The following is a 20,448-nucleotide window of genomic DNA, read 5'->3' as shown; positions in this document are numbered from 1 at the left end:
GGCTTGAAAATATTTGTGCTGAATATGTGAAATGATGTTCCATCGTCTCGTGTGTTTTGTTGTTTCTAGGGCTCCCTCCAGGTTTGACTCCGGGTTTGACTCCGGGTTTGACTCCTGGTCTCCCGGGTCTGGGTCCTGCCCTGGGTCCCGCCCTGAGCGCCGGACTCACCCCCGGACTCACCCCCGGACTCCCTCTGGCCGCTCCGCCCGTCGCCACCAACTGTTTCCAGCTCTCCAACATGTTCAACCCCAAGAGGTGACCACAGGGACACGGAGACACGGGGACGGAGACACGGGGACGGAGACACGGGGACGGAGACACGGGGACAGAGACACGGGGACAGAGACACGGGGACGGACACGGGGACACGGGGACAGACACGGGGACAGGGACAGACACGGGGACAGAGACACGGGGACGGAGACACGGGGACAGAGACACGGGGACAGACACGGGGACAGAGACACGGGGACAGGGACACGGGGACGGAGACACGGGGACGGAGACACGGGGACGGAGACACGGGGACGGAGACACGGGGACAGACACGGGGACAGAGGGACACGGGGACAGGGGACACGGGACAGACACGGGGACGGAGACACGGGGACACGGGACAGACACGGGGACGGAGACACGGGGACGGAGACACGGGGACGGAGACACGGGGACGGAGACACGGGGACGGAGACACGGGGACAGAGAATATAAACCAAGTCCATTTTATTTGATCTAAAGTTTTGACTCAGTAAAAGGAAAGTGATGTATGTAACTATGGTTCTATGAATCCCTCCTGACCACCAGAGGGCAGCGCTGCTGCTGAAACACTGACTGACTAATACCAGCACATACCTCAGTGAGGAGAGTCCAGAGAGTCTTGAAGAACCACGTCCAGAGGATGAGGAGAGACACACTGACGTTCTAGAATCTGGCACATGTGCTCGGTGAAGACCACGATGCGGCGGCACATACCGTCTCCAGAGGACATGAAGTGGAGACGCCTCGAGTAGAATGAGGCGTCACCTCAGTCGGGGGGTTGAGGAGCTTCTCAGCTCTTCAGTCTCTGCCTAACACAGGAACAGCTGGTCTGAACAGCTCGTACCTGCCGTGGCCTCTGTCCTCCCCCAGCTTAAACCCAGCAGCAGCAGCAGCAGCAGCAGCAGCGCTGCCCTCTGGAGGTCAGGAGGAACCAAACAGAACTGACAACAGGACGAACCCGGGATTTTAATAATAATAATAATTTTATTATTTTATTATTGTCTTTGTTGTAGTGAGGAGACTCCGGGTTGTTTTATTTGAGTAATAATAATAATAATAATAATATATTATTTTTATCTTTGTTGTAGTGAGGAGACTCTGGGTTGTTTATTTGAGTAATAATAATAATAATAATAATAATTATTATTATATTTATGTTGTAGTGAGGAGACTCCGGGTTGTTTTATTTGAGTAATAATAATAATAATAATAATAATTATTATTATTATATTTTATGTTGTAGTGAGGAGACTCCAGGTTGGGAGTTGGAGATTCAGGCCGACGTCATTGAAGAATGCAACAAACATGGAGGAGTCGTGCACATTTATGTGGACCGCAACTCTGCAGAGGTGAGGGCGGGGCTACGAGGAGAGGGGGCGGGGCTACGGGAGAGGGGCGGGGCTACGAGGAGAGGGGCGGGGCTACGGGGAGGGGGGCGGGGCTACGAGGAGAGGGTGTTTTTTGTGGGGTTTTTTTGTCGTCTTATTTGGACGTGACATTTTTTGTTTTTCAGGGAAATGTTTATGTGAAGTGTCCTTCGATCCCGGCCGCCATGGCAACAGTCGCCGCTCTGCACGGACGATACTTCGCAGGTGAGACCCTGACCTGGACTAAAGACCAGACTCGAGGCCGGACTCAAGTCTGGACCAGGTCTGACTGGTTCTGTGTTTGTGTTTCAGGTAAAATGATCAGCGCGGCGTTCGTTCCGCTCTCGACTTATCACAACCTGTTTCCAGACTCGGTCTCCGCCTCCACGCTGCTGCCCCCGCCCATCCGCCGCTGACCCGGGCGCACGCCGCCCTCCGATTGGACAATAGACTCCGTACTTGGCTCTGGTTGGACAATTTAGACGGTAGTGCGCTCTGATTGGTTTAAGTTGATGACGGTCCAATGGTTGAGCTCCATGAGCTGTTTTTTCTAATCTTCATTTTGTACTAGTTCCAATTAAATTTTATTTTCAAACCTCGTCCAGCGTCTTTATTTAAACCACTTACCATCCGCCCGCCGGCGGGCGATTTTCCAATAAAAAATGTTCACTCTGTATTTTCCCCTTCATTATTGTTTTCACTACTGGCCATACATCGTTTGAAAGCTTCATTTGTCAATAAAACAACCATATCATTCATTTTATGTCGTACAACGAGCCCGAATTTATGTGAATTTAAAAATTCACATCATAAACAAAGAATGAGATACGCGTTTCTTACCTTTGAGCCGGTTCTGTCGGTCCAAAACGCGTTCAATCCTTGAAAAATTGTACTCAATAAATCCGTAATAATCCACAGAACAAGAATATCAAGTTGTTTTTTCCATAAAATAATTCCATGTGGGTAAATAATCCAGAAAAACCTCGTCTGTATGAATGGATGAATGCGTGAATGAAAACACATGTTGCCTTTCCGAGCCTTCTGCCTCTCTGAGTTCTGTTTCTCTTGGCGCTCTTGGGTGCGCTTGTTTTCCTCACACTCTTAGCTTCAAAATGAGACCCTCCCCGCTGTTGTCGGTGGCGGGGTTTAGGTGGGACAAGCCGCTGAAGAAGCTAACGCACTCACGTACTTCCTGGTTTTACGCACGCGTCATCAGTTTGTTTACGGGAAATCTCTTCAGTCATTGGATCTTCCAGAAAGTGATTGACATATTGTTTTAGCCAATCACCAGAGCTTTCAAACGGTGGGTGGGACATTCAGATAATCTTTGAAACAGACGCTGTGTTTACAAGAGCAACAGAGACACAGAGAAGCAGTGTGGGAGGGGCCAGTTGGCACATCTGACACTTGGAAGACAATTTTGGCTTCTTTTAGTTTTTTTTCTTGAGAAAACATGCCTAAAGCTCAGAAGAATTAGTATAATAATAATAATAATTATCGTCCTCACGTGGGCCCACCACCCGCAGGAGGATCCATATGGGGCCGGTGCAGAGAGATCTGGGCGGCAGTCGACGGCGGGGGCCTCGGCGACCGGATCTCCGGACATGGAGACTGTGGCTCTGGGGACATGGAATGTCACCTCGCTGGGGGGAAGGAGCCTGAGCTTGTGCGGGAGGTTGAGCGTTACCGACTAGATATAGTCGGCCTCACCTCCACGCACAGTTTGGGCTCTGGAACCCAACTCCTTGAGAGGGGCTGGACTCTCCATTTCTCTGGCGTTGGCCGCGGGGAGCGGCGGCGTCGTGTCATCTGATCTCCGGCCGCGTGTCTTGGACACTCGGGTGAAGAGAGGGCTGAGCTGTCAACTGATCACCACCTGGTCGTGAGTTGGGTTCGCTGGCGGAGGAGGAAGCCGGAAAGACCTGGCAGACCCAAGCGTGTAGTGAGGGTCTGTTGGGAACGTCTGGCGGAGCCTCTGTCAGAGGGACCTTCAACTCGCACCTCCGGGAGGACTTCTCCCGGATTCCGGGGGAGGCTGGAGATATGGAGTCCGAGTGGGCTTCATTCTCGGCCTCTATTGTCAATGCAGCTGCTCGGAGCTGTGGGCGTAAGGTCTGTGGTGCCTGTCCCGGCGACAACCCCAGAACCCGGTGGTGGACACCGGAAGTAAGGGATGCTGTCAAGCTGAAGAAGGAGTCCTATCGGGCCTTGCTGGCTCGGGGGACTCCTGAGGCAGCTGACGGGTACCGGCGGGCCAAGCGTGCTGCAGCCCGTGTGGTCGCGGAGGCAAAAACTCGGAGCTGGGAGGAGTTCGGGGAGGCCATGGAGGAGGACTATCGGACGGCCTCAAAGAGATTCTGGCAAACCGTCCGGCGCCTCAGGAGGGGAAAGCAGTTCTTCGCCAACACTGTTTACAGTGCGGGGGGAGGAAAACTTTGAGGATCTCCTCAATCCCACCGTCACGTCTTCCGAGGAGGAGGCCGAGGCTGGGGACTCGGAGGCGGACTCATCCATCACCCAGGCTGAAGTCACTGAGGTGGTTGGAAAGCTCCTTGGTGGCAAGGCTCCGGGGTTGGATGAGATCCGTCCTGAGTACCTTAAGTCTCTGGATGTTGTGGGGCTGTCTTGGCTGACACGCCTCTTCAACATCTCGTGGCGGTCGGGGACAGTACCTCTGGACTGGCAAACCGGGGTGGTGGTCCCTCTGTATAAGAAGGGGGACCGGAGGGTGTGTTCCAACTATAGGGGGATCACACTTCTCAGCCTTCCCGGTAAGGTCTATGCCAGGGACTGGAGAGGAGAATCCGGCCGATAGTCGAACCTCGGATTCAGGAGGAGCAGTGTGGTTTTGGTCCTGGTCGTGGAACACTGGACCAGCTCTACACTCTCCATCGGTGCTCGAGGTTCATGGGAGTTTGCCCAACCAGTCCACATGTGTTTTGTGGACTTGGAGAAGGCATTTGACCGTGTCCCTCGTGGTGTCCTGTGGGGGGTGCTCTGGGAGTATGGGGTCCGGGGCCCTTTGCTAAGGGCTGTCCGGTCCCTGTATGACCGGAGCAGGAGCTGTGTTCATTGCCGGCAGTAAGTCAGACCTGTTCCCGGTGCATGTTGGACTCCGCCAGGGCTGCACCTGTCACCGGTTCTGTTCATTGTGTTTATGGACAGAATTTCTAGGCGCAGTCAGGGGCCGGAGGGGGTCCGGTTTGGGGACCACAGGATTTCATCTCTGCTGTTTGTGGATGATGTTGTCCTGTTGGCTTCATCGAACCAGGACCTGCAGCACTGGGGCGGTTTGACCCGAGTGTGAAGCGGCTGGGATGAAGATCAGCTCTTCTAAGTCTGAGGCCATGGTTCTCGACCGGAAAAAGGCGTCTTGTCCCTCTCCAGGCGGGTGGAGAGTCTCTGCCTCAAGTGGAGGAGTTCAAGTATCTCGGGGTCTTGTTCTCGAGTGAGGGGAAGGACGGAACGTGAGATTGACAGGTGGACAGGTGCAGCTTCGGCAGTGATGCGGTCGCTGTATCGGTCGTTGTGGTGAAGAGGAGCTGAGTCGAAAGGCGAAGCTCTCGATTTACCGGTCAGTCTTCGTTCCTACTCTCACCTCTGGTCATGAGCTCTGGGTAGTGACCGAAAGGACGAGATCGCGGATACAAGCGCTCGAAATGAGTTTCCTCCGCAGGGTGTCTGGGCGTCTCCCTTAGAGACAGAGTGAGGAGCTCAGTCACACGGGAGGAGCTCGGAGTAGAGCCGCTGCTCCTCCACGTCGAGAGGAGCCAGTTGAGGCTCGGGCATCTGTTCTGATGTCTCCTGGACGTGTCCCTCAGGGAGGTGTTCATGTCCCACCAGGAGGAGGCCCCGGGGAAGACCCAGGACACACTGGAGGGACTATGTCTCTGGACTGGCCTGGGAACACCTCGGGGTTCCCCCGGAGGAGCAGGAGGACGTGTCTGGGGTGAAGGAAGTCTGGGAGTCCCTGCTTAGACTGCTCCCCCCGCGACCCGGCCCCAGATAAGCGGACGAAAATGGATGGATAATAATTATTATATTATTATTATTAATTTGGCAATCTTGTGTTGAATTGTCATTTTGTTTACACAAAGGCTCACAGCATCAAAACCCTTTGTCCTAAAGATCTGAAATTCTACACAGTTGTTGCCAACAACTTGAACAATGAGTGTAGTGAGTCACAAATGCCTAGCATGAAGTATGACCAAGCTAAGGCCTTTATTTTTTTCTATTTTTTTTTCGAAGCAAAAAAATACAATTTTAATTGACTGTACTGTAGGTTAGGCACCACTCACAGTCTTCATGTACATATCTACAGAAACTAGAAGGACTAAGCTTTAAAATGGTGCCTCACACAAGCATGTGGGTTCTAAGGTTTTCTTTTAATAAACTCTGGCATTTGCGTATGTGGTGCTATTGTGCACATGCCAAAATGAGGTGGATGGGAACAGGTTAAAAACACAAACGCGAAACGTTTTCACTTTTGGCTTTATTCGTTTAAATGACTGTAACATTTCGGTCTTTGGCAAAAAGTTTGAAGCAGCAAAAAGAAAAAAAAAAACAAAATTCAGCATTTGAGAGAAAACATGAACAGAGTACAACATCTGTGATGGCACCGAGTGAAGGACCCAGACTAGACCTGGACTGGACCTGGACTGGACCAGGTCTGGACCCTTGTAAACACAAAGTGGTTAAAGCTAAAGCTCTTGGTTATGTTGAAGGCAGCAGTGGTTCAGATTAAGGGCATCTGGTTTAATTGCACAGAGGTTAAAGTGTCGACAGAAAGTGCAGTTTAGAAGAAGCGAGCGCTAAAGGCTACGTGCTAAAGGCTACGTGCTAAAGGCTAACACAGACCACAAAGGGTTAAACACTTTGCTGCCCTCTGATTGGCTCCTACGCCTCAGCTGCTCTGTGATTGGTCAAAATGAACAGTTTGAGTCCCTTTTTAAAGTGGAATGATTCAGAATAATGTCCCAACGCTTTTGGGAGTTGTAGTTTTTGGTAAGTATTTTGTAGTCCATTTCCTGGTTGGTTGATGCAGAACTCGTTTCTGGACCCGTGTGGGAGTTTTGTAGTTTTGTAGTTCTTTTCTGATTGGCTGTTGGCAGCTGGTCCCTGTGGGGGCTTGTGGGAGTTGTAGTTCTTTTGTCGTCTAAAGGGGGCGTGGTCCCTGTGGCTGTGGGGGATTGTGGGAGTTGTAGTTTTACTTCTTCTCTGGAGGTTTGAGCGGGTCCAGGCGTCTCATCTTGAAGTAGGACACGACCTGAGACGGAACTTCAGCCAAAACCGACTGAGCCAACGCCGCCATGGGAGCCTGAAAAACACACAGCAAAAGGATTCAAAAGTACTGCACAGTACTACAAACAATATGTACTACAGAGTATTTGAACTACAGACTATATGTACTACAGAGTGTATATGTACTACAGAGTATGTGTACTACAGAGAGTATGTGTACTACAGAGAGTATATGTACTACAGAGTATGTGTACTACAGAGAGTACTGTGTACTACAGAGTACGTGTACTACAGAGTACGTGTACTACAGAGAGTACATGTACTACAGAGTATGTGTACTACAGAGAGTATGTGTACTACAGAGTACGTGTACTACAGAGTATGTATACTACAGAGTATGTGTACTACAGAGAGTATGTACTACAGAGTACGTGTACTACAGAGTAGTACAGAGTGTACTACAGAGTACTACAGAGTACGTGTACTACAGAGTATGTATACTACAGAGTACGTGTACTACAGAGAGTATATGTACTACAGATTACGTGTACTACAGAGTACGTGTACTACAGAGTATATGTACTACAGAGTATGTGTACTACAGAGTATATGTACTACAGAGTATATGTACTACAGAGTACATGACTCACGTCTTTGAAGTCTCTGAAGGGGACAAACTGGACGATGTCCCTCTGGACCTTCTCGCCGCTCGTGGACTTGAGGACGCCGTCGTCTCCGTCCAGGAGTTTCATGGCGCTGAAGTCGGCAGGTCCCACCCCCACGATGATGATTGACAGCGGGAGGGCGGAGCTTCGTACGATGGCGTCACGAGTCTGGTCCAAGTCTGTGATCTCCCCGTCCGTGAGGATGAGGAGCACGAAGTACTGCTGCACAGAGGAGTAAAAGTACTGTAGTACTGAAGTACTGCTGCACAGAGGAGTAAAAGTACTGTAGTACTGAAGTACTGCTGCACAGAGGAGTAAAAGTACTGTAGTACTGAAGTACTGCTGCACAGAGGAGTAAAAGTACTGTACTGCTGAAGTACTGCTGCTGCTTCACAGAGGAGTAAAAGTACTGTAGTACTGTAGTACTGTACTAGAAAGTACTGCTGCACAGAGGAGTAAAAGTACTGAAGTACTGAGTACTGCAAGTACTGAAGTACTGCTGCACAGAGGAGTAAAAGTACTGTAGTACTGAAGTACTGCTGCACAGAGGAGTAAAAGTACTGTAGAGTAGTACTGTAGTACTGAAGTACTGCTGCACAGAGGAGTAAAAAGTACTGTAGTACTGAAGTACTGAAGTACTGCTGCACAGAGGAGTAAAAGTACTGTAGTACTGAAGTACTGCTGCACAGAGGAGTAAAAGTACTGTAGTACTGCTGCACAGAGGAGTAAAGTACTGTAGTACTGAAGTACTGCTAAAGTACTTAGTACTGCTGCACAGAGGAGTAAAAGTACTGAAAGTACTGCTGCACAGAGGAGTAAAAGTACTGTAGTACTGAAGTACTGCTGCACAGAGGAGTAAAAGTACTGTAGTACTGAAGTACTGCTGCACAGAGGAATAAAAGTACTGTAGTACTGTAGTACTGCTGCACAGAGGAATAAAAGTACTGTAGTACTGAAGTACTAAAGTACTGTAGTACTGAAGTACTGTAGCATTAGTAGTACTTGTACTCACAGAAGCAGTGTTAGTAGTAGTAGTAGTAGTAGTAGTAGTAGTAGTAGTAGTAGTAGTAGCAGTAGCAGTAGCAGTAGTAGTAGTAGTAGTAGTAGTAGTAGTAGTAGTAGTAGTAGTAGTAGTAGTAGTAGTAGCAGTAGCAGTAGTAGTAGTAGTAGCAGTAGTAGCAGTAGTAGTAGTAGTAGTAGTAGTAGTAGCAGTAGTAGTAGTAGCAGCAGTAGTAGTAGTAGTAGTAGTAGTAGTAGTAGTAGTAGTAGTAGTAGTAGTAGTAGTAGCAGTAGTAGTAGTAGTAGTAGTAGTAGTAGTAGTAGTAGTAGTAGTAGTAGTAGTAGTAGTAGTAGAGCAGTAGTAGTAGTAGTAGTAGTAGTAGTAGTAGTAGTAGTAGTAGTAGTAGTAGTAGGTAGTAGTAGCAGTAGTAGCAGTAGTAGTAGTAGCATAGTAGTAGTAGTAGTAGTAGTAGTAGTAGTAGTAGTAGTAGTAGCAGCAGCAGCAGTAGTAGCAGTAGTAGTAGTAGTAGTAGTAGTAGTAGTAGTAGTAGTAGTAGTAGTAGTAGCAGTAGTAGTAGTAGTAGTAGTAGTAGTAGTAGTAGTAGCAGTAGTAGCAGTAGTAGTAGTAGTAGTAGTAGTAGTAGCAGCAGCAGCAGTAGTAGTAGTAGTAGTAGTAGTAGTAGTAGTAGTAGCAGTAGCAGTAGCAGTAGTAGTAGTAGTAGTAGTAGTACTCACAGAGGCGGTGTTGTGGGCGGCGGCGGTGGCGGCGATCGAGGCCACGTGGTTGATAATCGGGCTGAAGTTTGTTGGACCCGAAAGTCGGAGCTGAGGAAGAACTCGACGATACGACTCCACCACGCCCTCTATACCTGCAACAGAGTACTACAACTACAAGTATACAACAAGTACTACAACTACTACAAATACTACAAATACTACAGACACAGACACCACGCCCTATACCTGCAACAGAGTACTACAACTATACAAATACCTGCAACGCCCTCTAGCAACAGAGTACTACAACTACTACAAATACTACAAGAGTACACAACTACGCTACCTCTATACCTGCAACAGAGTACTACAACTACTACACTACTACAACTACTACTACTAAATACTACACACTACCGACACCTCTATACCTGCAACAGAGTACTACAACTACTACAACTACTACAAATACTACAATACTACAATATAACTACAACTATACTACACAGACACGCCCTTATACTGCAACAGAGTACTACAACTACTACAACTACTACAATACCTGCAACAGAGTACTACAACTACTACAAAATACTACAGACACCACGCCCTCTATACCTGCAACAGAGTACTACAACTACTACTACTACAACTACTACAAATACTACAGACACCACGCCCTCTATACCTGCAACAGAGTACTACAACTACTACAAATACTACAAATACTACAGACACCACGCCCTCTATACCTGCAACAGAGTACTACAACTACTACAAACTACTACAACTATACTACAGACACCACGCCCTCTATACCTGCAACAGAGTACTACAACTACCACAAATACTACTACAAATACTACAAATACTACAGACACCGCCCTCTATACCTGCAACAGAGTACTACAACTACTACAACTACTACAAATACTACAATACTAACAGACACCACGCCCTCTANCAAATGTCAAGAATGAATGAATCTCTGCTTCATTCAGTAGTAACAATATGTATTTGGAACCTTTTGGCCCATATGGATGAGTCCAGGCTGGTTCAGGGTGAGCCTGCAGTGCCAGTGTTGTGTTACATATGATTAGTACTGAATTAAAGGCACATTGTTAGATTAGATTTTTTCTATAAAGATGAAATCCATTTTGACTGAAGCAAATGCATTTAGCTCTACAGAATCAAGTTTTCACTTTGCTCAGTATTTGGTAAAACTAAATTAGCACAGACCTACTAAACTCTAGCTATTTAGTGGTACTTCTTGTCAAGAAATATTCCGGCCACCTCCTGTTAATTCACATTAAAACTAGTGCTGCCAGTTGATATAGAAAAATAAAGCAGATTGAACACTTTTTAAAATTGAGGTTAATTAATCACATGGCATTCTGATTTGAGACTAACTTTAAATATAATATACACATTCTTAAGACAATTATAGGCTTATAGATCAACTATTGCATACATTATTTACCAGCCGTAATGGCTCAAATGTAAAGTGAGTGGCTCTTGTTTTATTCAGATGCTACAGATGCTGCAAACTCTTGTTTTTCACATTTTAAAGACACAAGTTTTAAGAGTGTGTTTCCTAATGAATCTCTGTGGTCACTTTTAGTGAGTTCAAGGCCCTTCATTGCCGCTTGCAGGTGTATCTGGCTCTCTTGGAATAAGCTGCTAGGTTTGGCCTGGCCTCTGTGTGATGCAGAGGTGAGACTTTCTTTTATTATCCAGCAGGTGTTTGATATTGAGTCTTTGTTATTTGCTTCAGTCAGAGTGAATGGTTTTGCTCAGCTGTGACACTTGAGCATTTAACCCGGGCGGGCAGTGGGTTAAATGTGAGCAGATGGGTTAGAGGCAGCGCGTACCTGCAGCCTGCCTCACTGCTTAACTCTCCGCAGACTGGCACATTTCACTATCTGAGCCCCTCTCTTCACATCAGTTGTATCGGGCTACATCAGGGGAGGGGCCACACCACAGGGGCCCCACACCAGAGGGAGGTTAGTAACGAGAGGAAAGGGAGAGACAGAAAAAGAGCAGGAGAAGTTGAGGACAGCCAGTGAAAACAAAAAGAGAAAATGTCAAGCCAAAGAAAAAGTGGTGAGGACAGTTGCACAGAGCTGAGGTGGAGGTGCTGACCTGTGTGCAGCCGCTGTGGAGGAGCTAACATCTACACTCTTATATGCTCTTGATAGCTCCATATTCAACTCAGAGTCTACTGTGAGGGTAGAGCTGATGGAGATGGTAGTCCCAACAAGTGAGCCCAGGGAGGTGTAAAAAAAAAAAGCTTGTGTGGAGCCTGTGCTGTACCCAGGCTCAGGGAGCATCAGGCCAACAGACAAACAGAAGGAAGGGAAGGCCACGGGCTCATGACACTGTGGACTCCTGCAGAAGCCCATGTTTATTATGGTTAAGAATGTTCAACAAGTTGTTATTGTGGTAAGATGTGTGAAGAATCACTCAGTCGTCCAGGTAGAAGCCACATCGAGGAGAAAATTCAGTTTGTCGACTGGACAAAAGTTAGTTTAGTTGAAGACATTTCTCAGTTCATCCAAGCTGCTTCTTCAGTTCTGGTCAGACGCTGGTGGACACTTCCTTCTATTTGTCTGCAGGGAGGAGCTAACTACACTGAAACTACTCTGAAATTAACACACACTTGTTTACAGTTTCGGTTTGTTAGTTCAGCCTATTGACCACCCAAAGGACAAAACACTGAGCCACAAACAAAGTAATGTGGTCTACTCCATTCAGTGCAATGAACGCTACATTGGAGAAACTAAACATCTACTTCATAAGAGGATGAACCAACACAGACGAGAGAGCAGCAGTGGACCTCAGTCTGCTGTACATCTCCACTAATTTAAGGACAGTGAGGTACAGATTTTAGTCAGAGAAAATAATTGGTTTGAGAGGAGCATGTAAGAAGCTGTTTTTGTTAAGAAAGAGAATCCTTCTCTAAACAGAAATGGACTCAGACACCGTCTATCTCCTATTTACAACTCCATCCTCAAACCTAAATCTAAACAAACAAGAGAACAACAGGTGTATCCAGGTCAGGTCCAGAGGTGTGGAAGCTCCATTATGGCCATGAATTAGACTCCATACCCTGTACAGGTCAATAAACATAACTAACAAACAGAAACTGTAAACAAGTAAACAAGTGTGTGTGTTAGTTTCAGTGGAGTTAGCTCCTCCCTGCAGATATATGCAGTGTTGGTAAGGTTACTTTTAAAATGTATTCCCCTACAGATTACAGATTACATACCCCAAAATGTAGTTTGTAACGTAATCCATTAAATTACTTAAAATGAGTAATGTAATCTGAATACTTTGGATTTTTTGATATTGTCATGTTTTTTTAAAACTACATGAATGTAACAACCACATCCTGAAAATTCTTGTTTGTTCAGTCTTTACTTAACCATGTTATAAATATTATTGATAGAGAAATGATTTCTATCTGAGATCACAATTATGTCCATCCTCCTGTTAGTGTCATATTGTATTAGTTTAGTCATGGTTTTAGTCCCGGTTTTAGTCCTGGTTTAGTCCTGGTTCAGACCTGGTTTAGTTCTGGTTTAGTCCTGGTTTAGTCTTGTTTTAGTTCTGGTTTAGCCCAAAATGTGAAAACAGGAAAATACCGCTGTGTAATCCATTTATTTCAACAAAGTAACTGCAATCTAATTACCACTCACTGAAACAGTAACTGTAACTGAATACAGTTACTCATAATTTGTACTCTGATTATGTAACTCTGGTACATGTAATCTGTTACTCCCCAACACTGGATATAAGGAAGTGTCCACCAGCGTCTGACCAGAACTGAAGAAGCAGCTTGGATGAGCTACGAAACGTCTTCAACCAAACTAACTTTTGTCCAGTCGACGAACTGAATTTTCTCCTCGACATTGTGGTAAGATGATTAAAATTGGGTAAATTCAGTAAAAAATCCCAAGAAATCCCAAGTAAAAGTGTATTTGGACATCCATCTTGTACACGGATCAGTATCGGATGTTAATGTACTGTGTTAAATGTTAAACTAATAGTTCTAGTCCCCATTTAGTCACCCAGAAGTACCAGTGGGACACCAGATGTGCTGCTGCTGTACTCCCTGCATTTGTAAATGAGGAATGCTGAATATTGCTTTATAATCAGTGGATCCATTTTCATGTCATTTCAGCTGGACCTCATTTAAGTGAAGGAACTAAGGCTACGTTCAGACTGCAGGGCTTAATGCTCAATTCCGATTTTTTTGTGAAATCCGATGTTTTTTGCGAGGTCGTTCACATTTCTAGTTAAATGTGACTTGTATGTGACTCCAGTGTGAACATTAAATGACCCAAAAGTGTCCCACATGTGACACTGGAGACACGACGACGTCAACCGCAGCGAGCGTCTCTGTGTTTACAGAAGTTGTCCAAACATGGACGCAGCATCGAGCACCTGGAGATTTTAAAGTTCCTCTCGTACCGGAGCCACAACATGAACAACTTACTTGTTTTTAAGGAGGAGATTGAGAAGGAGAAGGATGAGGTTTTTGGTCGTGGTGTTTTGTGGGACAGTGTCTGTTGAAAGGAACGTGTGGATGTGGAGACGTAGACAAGAGTGGTGAGTGGTGATGTGCTTCACTTCAGTGACACGGAGTTCATTAACAATTTTCAGCTACTTCAGCGCAGAATAGTGACGTTTGTGTCTTGTTGATAACGTGTAGGTCGGATTCATGCACTTCAGACTGAAGTCGCATGTCAGAAGATCAGATATGTATCGGTTTCAGGAGCACATTTCGAAGTGTCCTGGGTCACATTTGAAAAAATCAGGATCTGTGTGTGGTTCAGACTGTCATTAGAAGATCAGATACAGGAACATAGGGGCCAAAAAATCGGATTTGGGTCACTTCAGTCTGCAGTGTGAACGCAGCCCATAACTCCTGCTGTTTGTTTCTAGGCTGGGGATTGGCAGGGCAAGTGGAACAGTGACAGAGAACACAGGCAGATGAGGGACTAGAGTCTTTAATAATGAAAAGGTGAATAATAGACAGATGTGATAACAGAACAGTGGCGCTGCAGTGAGCCGGTCTTCTCCCAGAGCCGTGGATTAGACACAGTGGTTTGGTGGGAGCATGCAGGAGATGGCCGTCTGTCTGTCTGTGCAAACACACTCACACGTCTCACTGTGCCCCCCGCTGCGTCATCTGAGCCCCCCCCCACCCTCGTGTCAAACCCAAGGCCCATGGTCCCATCCAGCCTGTGCTAGCACACCACCTACCCCACCAACAAATATACAAATATAACTGACGACAGTAGAGCTACAAGTACTGACTGTGTGAGTAGTTGAGTAGTTTGGGTTTTTATCAGATCAAGATCTTAATCTATTAATAAATTGCTGTTTTTTTTGTGTTTTAGTGATGGCATCAGTTTGACAAGCTCAGTAGAGTCTAGTCCAGCTGCAGCCACAGAAAACAGCTTCCTTCTGAACCCGTGTATCATTCCTTCATTTGTTTTTCAAAATAAAATCAAAAATAAGAAACGAAAAAACTATTTTCTTCATTATTTGTCTCTAAAACCAAAATGAAAAAAACTGATAATGATTCATTTTTTTCAGTTTTCGATTTTGTGTTTAAATGAAAAATGAAAAAAAAAAACAATAATTCAGTCCTAGTCTGGTCCCAGTCTCAGTCCTGGTCTCAATGCTGGTCTCAGTTCTGGTCGCAGTCCCAGTCCCAGTCCCCGTCCCGGACTCAGTCCTTGGTCCCGGTCTAAGTCCTGGTCTCAGTCCCGGTCTGGTCCCGAACCTGGTTCAGTCCTGGTTCAGTCCTGGTTTAGTCCTGGTTTAGTCCTGGTTTAGTCCTGGTTTAGTCCTGGTTTAGTCCTGGTCTGGTCCTGGTAGTCGCTGGTTTAGTCCTGGTTTAGTCCTGGTTTAGTCCTGGTCTGGTACCTGTCGTAGTGCTGGTTTAGTCCTGGTTTAGTCCTGGTTTAGTCCTGGTCTGGTACCTGTCGTAGTGCTGGTTTAGTCCTGGTTTAGTCTGGTGGCCCACAGACCACAGGGCGCTCAGATACTGGTTGAGTCCGTCTGGGCTCATGTAGTGCAGAGACTGAGGAGAGCGAGGGTCCCCGTTTGACCCCGTGAAGTCTATGCCCACCTGCGGGGCACACAAGTCACTCAGGTCACACTCAGGTCACACAAGTCACTCAGGTCACACAGGTCACTCACAGGTCACACAAGGTCACACAAGTCACACACAGGTCACACAAGTCACACAGGTCACTCAGGTCACACACAGGTCACACAAGGTCACACAAGTCACTCAGGTCACACACAGGTCACACAAGTCACTCAGGTCACACAAGTCACTCAGGTCACACACAGGTCACACAAGTCACAGGTCACACTCAGGTCACACAAGTCACACACAGGTCACACAAGTCACTCAGGTCACACACAGGTCACACAAGTCACTCAGGTCACACTCAGGTCACACTCAGGTCACACAGGTCACACAAGGTCACACAGGTCACACTCAGGTCACACAGGTCACTCAGGTTACACAAGTCACTCAGGTCACACTCAGGTCACACACAGGTCACACAAGTCACACAGGTCACACAAGTCACACTCAGGTCACACAAGTCACACAGGTCACACAGGTCACACAAGGTCACACAAGTCACACAGGTCACACAAGTCACTCAGGTCACACTCAGGTCACACACAGGTCACACAAGTCACTCAGGACACTCAAGTCACACAGGTCACACAAGTCACTCAGGTCACTCAAGTCACACAAGTCACACAAGTCACACAAGTCACTCAAGTCACACACAGGTCACACAAGTCACTCAAGTCACACACAGGTCACACACAAGTCACTCAAGTCACACACAGGTCACACAAGTCACTCAAGTCACACACAGGTCACACAGGACCACAGGTCACACAGGTCACTCAAGTCACACACAAGTCACACACAGGTCACACAGGACCACAGGTCAGAGGTCACACAGGTCACACAAGTCACTCAAGTCACACACAAGTCACACACAGGTCACACAGGACCACAGGTCAGAGGTCACACAGGTCAGAGGTCACGTTCTCTTTTTCATTGAGCTGTTATTTTCTCGGGTTTTTTTTGTTTTTTTTTACCCGTGAGGCTGTGACACAAACTCCTCCTGACCAGCAGAGGGCGCTGTGCTCTGCTGCACCTCTGTGGACGTGATCTGAGGAAATCCAAACCTCTGGATTTATAAAAAGAAGTGGACAGTGTGTTGTTGTTTGTTTCTGTCGTGACTCTCTCTGGTTTTACTGCGAATAAATCCCATGGGCCGAGACGAGATTGTTCCCCTAGAGCAGTGCTTCTCAAATAGTGGGGCGCCCCCCCTGGGGGGGGCGAGGCTCCGTCAAGGGGGGCGCGTTTGACCTCGGGGAACATGCTTTTTTATTTTTTTATTTTGATTTTTTTTTACTGTCTTAAGGGCCGTTCACACCAAAGCGTCAAAAAACGCCTTGACGTTTCTATTTGGAGCCTTTGCATTTGAGTTCAGACGCCCCCGACGCGCATCTTTGACGCCGTGGACGAACGGGACAAAAATACTTGACGTGCGTCCGTTGCCCTGGAAACAAGAGCCCGGTCCCGCTCTTTTCCCGAAACAATGTCAGACCAGACTGAGAGAGTGTTTTTATGACATAAAACATCAAAGGAGGAGATCGGGTCGACGACTGGGGCGTATATATATTTCTACTCCGCTAATGACACTGGATCAGTCCCGGTCTAGTCCTGGTCTAATACCGGTCTGGTCCTGGTCTAATACCGGTCTAGTCCGGTCTAGTCCGGTCTAGTCCTTGTTTAGTCTCGGTCTCGTCTAGTCTCGGTCTAGGTCTAGTCCTTGTTTAGTCTCGGTCTAGTCCTGGTTTAGTCCTGGTCCGGTCCTGGTGTAGTCCTCGCGATCGGCTCGGTGATTGTGGTGTATATATTTATGCTCCGCTCATGTTTGTGGTTCTCGTTCTGGTTCTCGGGTTTTTCTTCCTGATAATAACGTCGCTGCGTCTCTGGATACTCGTCCCTGATTGGTTGACGCGGCGCGTCTGACGCGAAAAGTTCAGCATTTTCAACTTCTTGACGCTGACGCCTTGGACGCGCGTCTTGGCCGCTGACGCCAAAACGCTGAAGACGCGCTGCGCTGACGCCAGATTCGCGCCGCGCTGACGCCAGATTCGCGCCGCGCTGACGCCGAAAACTCGCCGCAAAAACGCAGGACGCTCTAGTCGCGCGTCCACATAGACTTTACATAGAAAGTGGACGCTTTGACGCTTTGGTCTGAACGGGCCTTTAGAATAAAGTGCAATTGCACTTCCACTACATTAGGGGGCAGTGGCGCTCTCATTGGCAGAGTGTGCGCAGGGAGCATTCGCTCGGTGGTGTAGGAGTTTTGTTTGCACTGAGCATGCGCGCTTTGCACACAGCACAGAGTCTGAGTATGAAGTGTAAACACGAAGTGTAGCAGACGCTCAAGTGACACCATGAAAAAATATTTAACAGGGATGAGAAGACACGGAGATAAAGAGACAAACGAAAATCTCCCGAAAGCTAAGACGAGGAAATATGACGAAGCGTATGTAGCGCTCGGCTTCACTGTGACTACGGTGGGAGACGAGGGAAGACCGGTGTGTTACTGTGTCTAAAAATGTTGGCAGCCGACAGCATGAAGCCCAATAAATGAAGGCGTCACTTAAATACATTACACCCCGATCACTCTGATAAGCCGCGTGAGTTTTTTCAGCGAAAACGTGCCGAATATTGCCGACAATCATCCGGCTTTGTGACTGCTGCTTCAGTAAACCAGCGAGCGTTGTTGGCGTCATATAAGGTGGCAGTGTTATGCACAGGTGAACTTATAACAATTTTATAGACAAATGATACTATTTATAGTCACGTGGGGGGGCGCGAGATGTTTTATTCGTCCTAGGGGGGGCATGACAGAAAATAATTGAGAAGCACTGACCTAGAGTCAGAAAGATCCCGAACGTCTCGTGTTCGTCTCACACGGAACGACAACTTTCAAAAACGTCCAATTCTGTGGCAATTTTTACCTATTTTTTTAGATCATAAACTTCTTCTCAGCTCAAAATCCTTCAGTCGTCTTAAAAAATGTTTTATAATCGTTCGCTCTACTCCTCTCGCTCTGATTGGTCGATTGGTGATCACATGATATACGAGCCGGAAAAGACTCTACTGCACATGCTCAGTGGACCCAGAGGAGAAAAGACTCTACTGCACATGCTCAGTGGACCCAGACCCCAAGGGTCAAACTGTATACTATTTGTAGTATTTGTCGTATTTATTGTAGTATTTGTAATATTTGTAGTAGTATTTGTAGTATTTGTAGTAGTATTTGTAGTACTCACAGTGAAGTTGATCTGACAGCCGCCCATCACATAATCCAAGAAACTGTACTGAGCCTGAATCTGAACAAGAACACAGAGGAAGACCTGGTTTAGACCCGGTTTAGACCCGGTTTAGTCCCGGTGCATTGTGGGCGTCGTAGTCCTGGTTTAGTCCCGGTCTAGTCCCGGTCTAGTCCCAGTGCATTGTGAGCGTCGTAGTCCCGGTTTAGTCCCGGTCTAGTCCCGGTCTAGTCCCGGTCTAGTCCCGGTCTAGTCCCAGTGCATTGTGAGCGTCGTAGTCCCGGTTTAGTCCCGGTTTAGTCCCAGTGCATTGTGAGCGTCGTAGTCCCGGTTTAGTCCCGGTTTAGTCCCGGTCTAGTCCCGGTCTAGTCCCGGTCTAGTCCCGGTGCATTGTGGGCGTCGTAGTCCCGGTCTAGTCCCGGTGCATTGTGGGCGTCGTAGTCCCGATCTAGTCCCGGTCTAGTCCCGGTGCATTGTGGGCGTCGTAGTCCCGGTCTAGTCCCGGTTTAGTCCCGGTGCATTGTGGGCGTCGTAGTCCCGGTCTAGTCCCGGTTTAGTCCCGGTGCATTGTGGGCGTCGTAGTCCCGGTCTAGTCCCGGTCTAGTCCCGGTGCATTGTGCGTCGTAGTCCCGGTCGGTAGTCCGCGGTCAAGTCGTGCACACACCGGCGGCGTCTCACGTCTCTCACGTGCACACACCTTGGCGCTCTTCACGTGCACGCTCCCGGAGTTCTTGTAGTTCTTCTTCTTCTTCTGTTTCTCGGGGTGGACGCAGTCGAAGCTCGGCGTCTTCTGCAGCGCCGCCGCCGAGCACGAGAACGAGCCAATCAGATCGTGAGAGCCGTCCGAGTCATGGTCCGACACGTCCACCTGACCAATCACAGACAAGAGAGAGGTTTAAACGGACCAATCACAGAGCAGAGGGGTTTAAACGGACCAATCACAGAACAGAGGGGGGTTTAAATGGACCAATCAAAGAGCAGAGAGGGTTTAAACGGACCAATCACAGAGGACAGAGGGTTTAAACGTACCAATCACAGAGCAGAGGGGTTTTAACGGACCAATCAAAGAGCAGAAAGGTTTAAATGGACCAATCACAGAGCAGAGAAGGTTTAAATGTGCCAATCACAGAGCAGAAGGGTTTTAACGGACCAATCAAAGAGGAGAGAAGGTTTAAATGGACCAATCACAGAGCAGAAGGGTTTAAACGGACCAATCAAAGAGCAGAGAGGGTTTAAACGGACCAATCACAGAGGAGAGAGGGTTGTGTTAGAGAGTTGGGGTCAGAGAGGGGGCGGGTCACAGAGGGGGCGGGGTCAGACCTTGAGCGGTCGGTCCAGGTCTCCGGAGCAGAGCGTCTGAAGAGGAACACTGAACTTCTTCCAAACAGGATTCAGGTTGTTCTTCACCACCTGAACACAAACACACACATTTATACACACACACAAACACACACACAGAGGCCCCGAGAACTTGACCCGGTCCAGGTCCAGATCCAGATCCAGGTCTTACCTCGGTGCGATGGACCAGGATCCACTTTCCGTCATCTCCCTGTTTAAAAATCTCCACAAACGGGTCGGACTTTCCAAAAGTGTCCTGAAGAACAGAAACACGTCAAGACCAGAGTCCAGTCCTGGTCTAGTTCTAGGTTGAGTCCTGGTCTAGTTCTAGGTTGAGTCCTGGTTCAGACCTTCTTGTCCAGGTTCTTGGCCTCCAGCTCCAGTTCCAGGGCTCTGTTGTCTTTGACCTCCTCTGCAGTGACCTGAGAACAGAACAGAACACACACTTACATTTATACTA

The 20,448-nt window shown here is 47.6% G+C and overlaps 2 protein-coding genes across 5 annotated transcripts in view; one reads left to right on the top strand and one right to left on the bottom strand.

The window, feature by feature from the left end:
- The window catches only part of LOC110173967 (RNA-binding protein 39-like), a 24,647-nt gene extending 22,422 nt beyond the window's left edge, over nt 1-2,225 (top strand). For 2 of the 4 annotated variants that reach the window (XM_055159407.1, XM_055159410.1), the window contains exons 9-12: nt 70-256; nt 1,503-1,608; nt 1,773-1,851; nt 1,939-2,225. In XM_055159407.1, coding sequence (XP_055015382.1) covers nt 70-256; nt 1,503-1,608; nt 1,773-1,851; nt 1,939-2,042 — 476 coding nt within the window. In that variant the 3' untranslated portion in view covers nt 2,043-2,225. Of the gene's footprint in view, nt 1-69; nt 257-1,272; nt 1,287-1,422; nt 1,437-1,502; nt 1,609-1,772; nt 1,852-1,938 lie in introns of all 4 variants that reach the window. The other 2 variants (XM_055159408.1, XM_055159409.1) reach the window with 2 other exon arrangements.
- A 3,873-nt stretch (nt 2,226-6,098) lies between these two features.
- On the bottom strand, nt 6,099-9,410 carry LOC110156573 (copine-3-like; the record flags this gene model as incomplete). Its single annotated transcript, XM_020920775.2, has 3 exons — nt 6,099-6,943; nt 7,518-7,754; nt 9,267-9,410. Coding segments are annotated over 3 exons (492 nt in total), but the record flags the coding sequence as incomplete, so codon positions are not given.
- Between the last annotated feature and the right edge of the window lie 11,038 nt (nt 9,411-20,448).

This window comes from Boleophthalmus pectinirostris, unplaced genomic scaffold (assembly GCF_026225935.1).
Source record: "Boleophthalmus pectinirostris isolate CB_2022bp ecotype Guang Dong unplaced genomic scaffold, ASM2622593v1 HiC_scaffold_23, whole genome shotgun sequence".
Taxonomy (NCBI): domain Eukaryota; kingdom Metazoa; phylum Chordata; class Actinopteri; order Gobiiformes; family Gobiidae; genus Boleophthalmus; species Boleophthalmus pectinirostris.
This window is presented reverse-complemented; position numbering and strand designations above follow the sequence as displayed.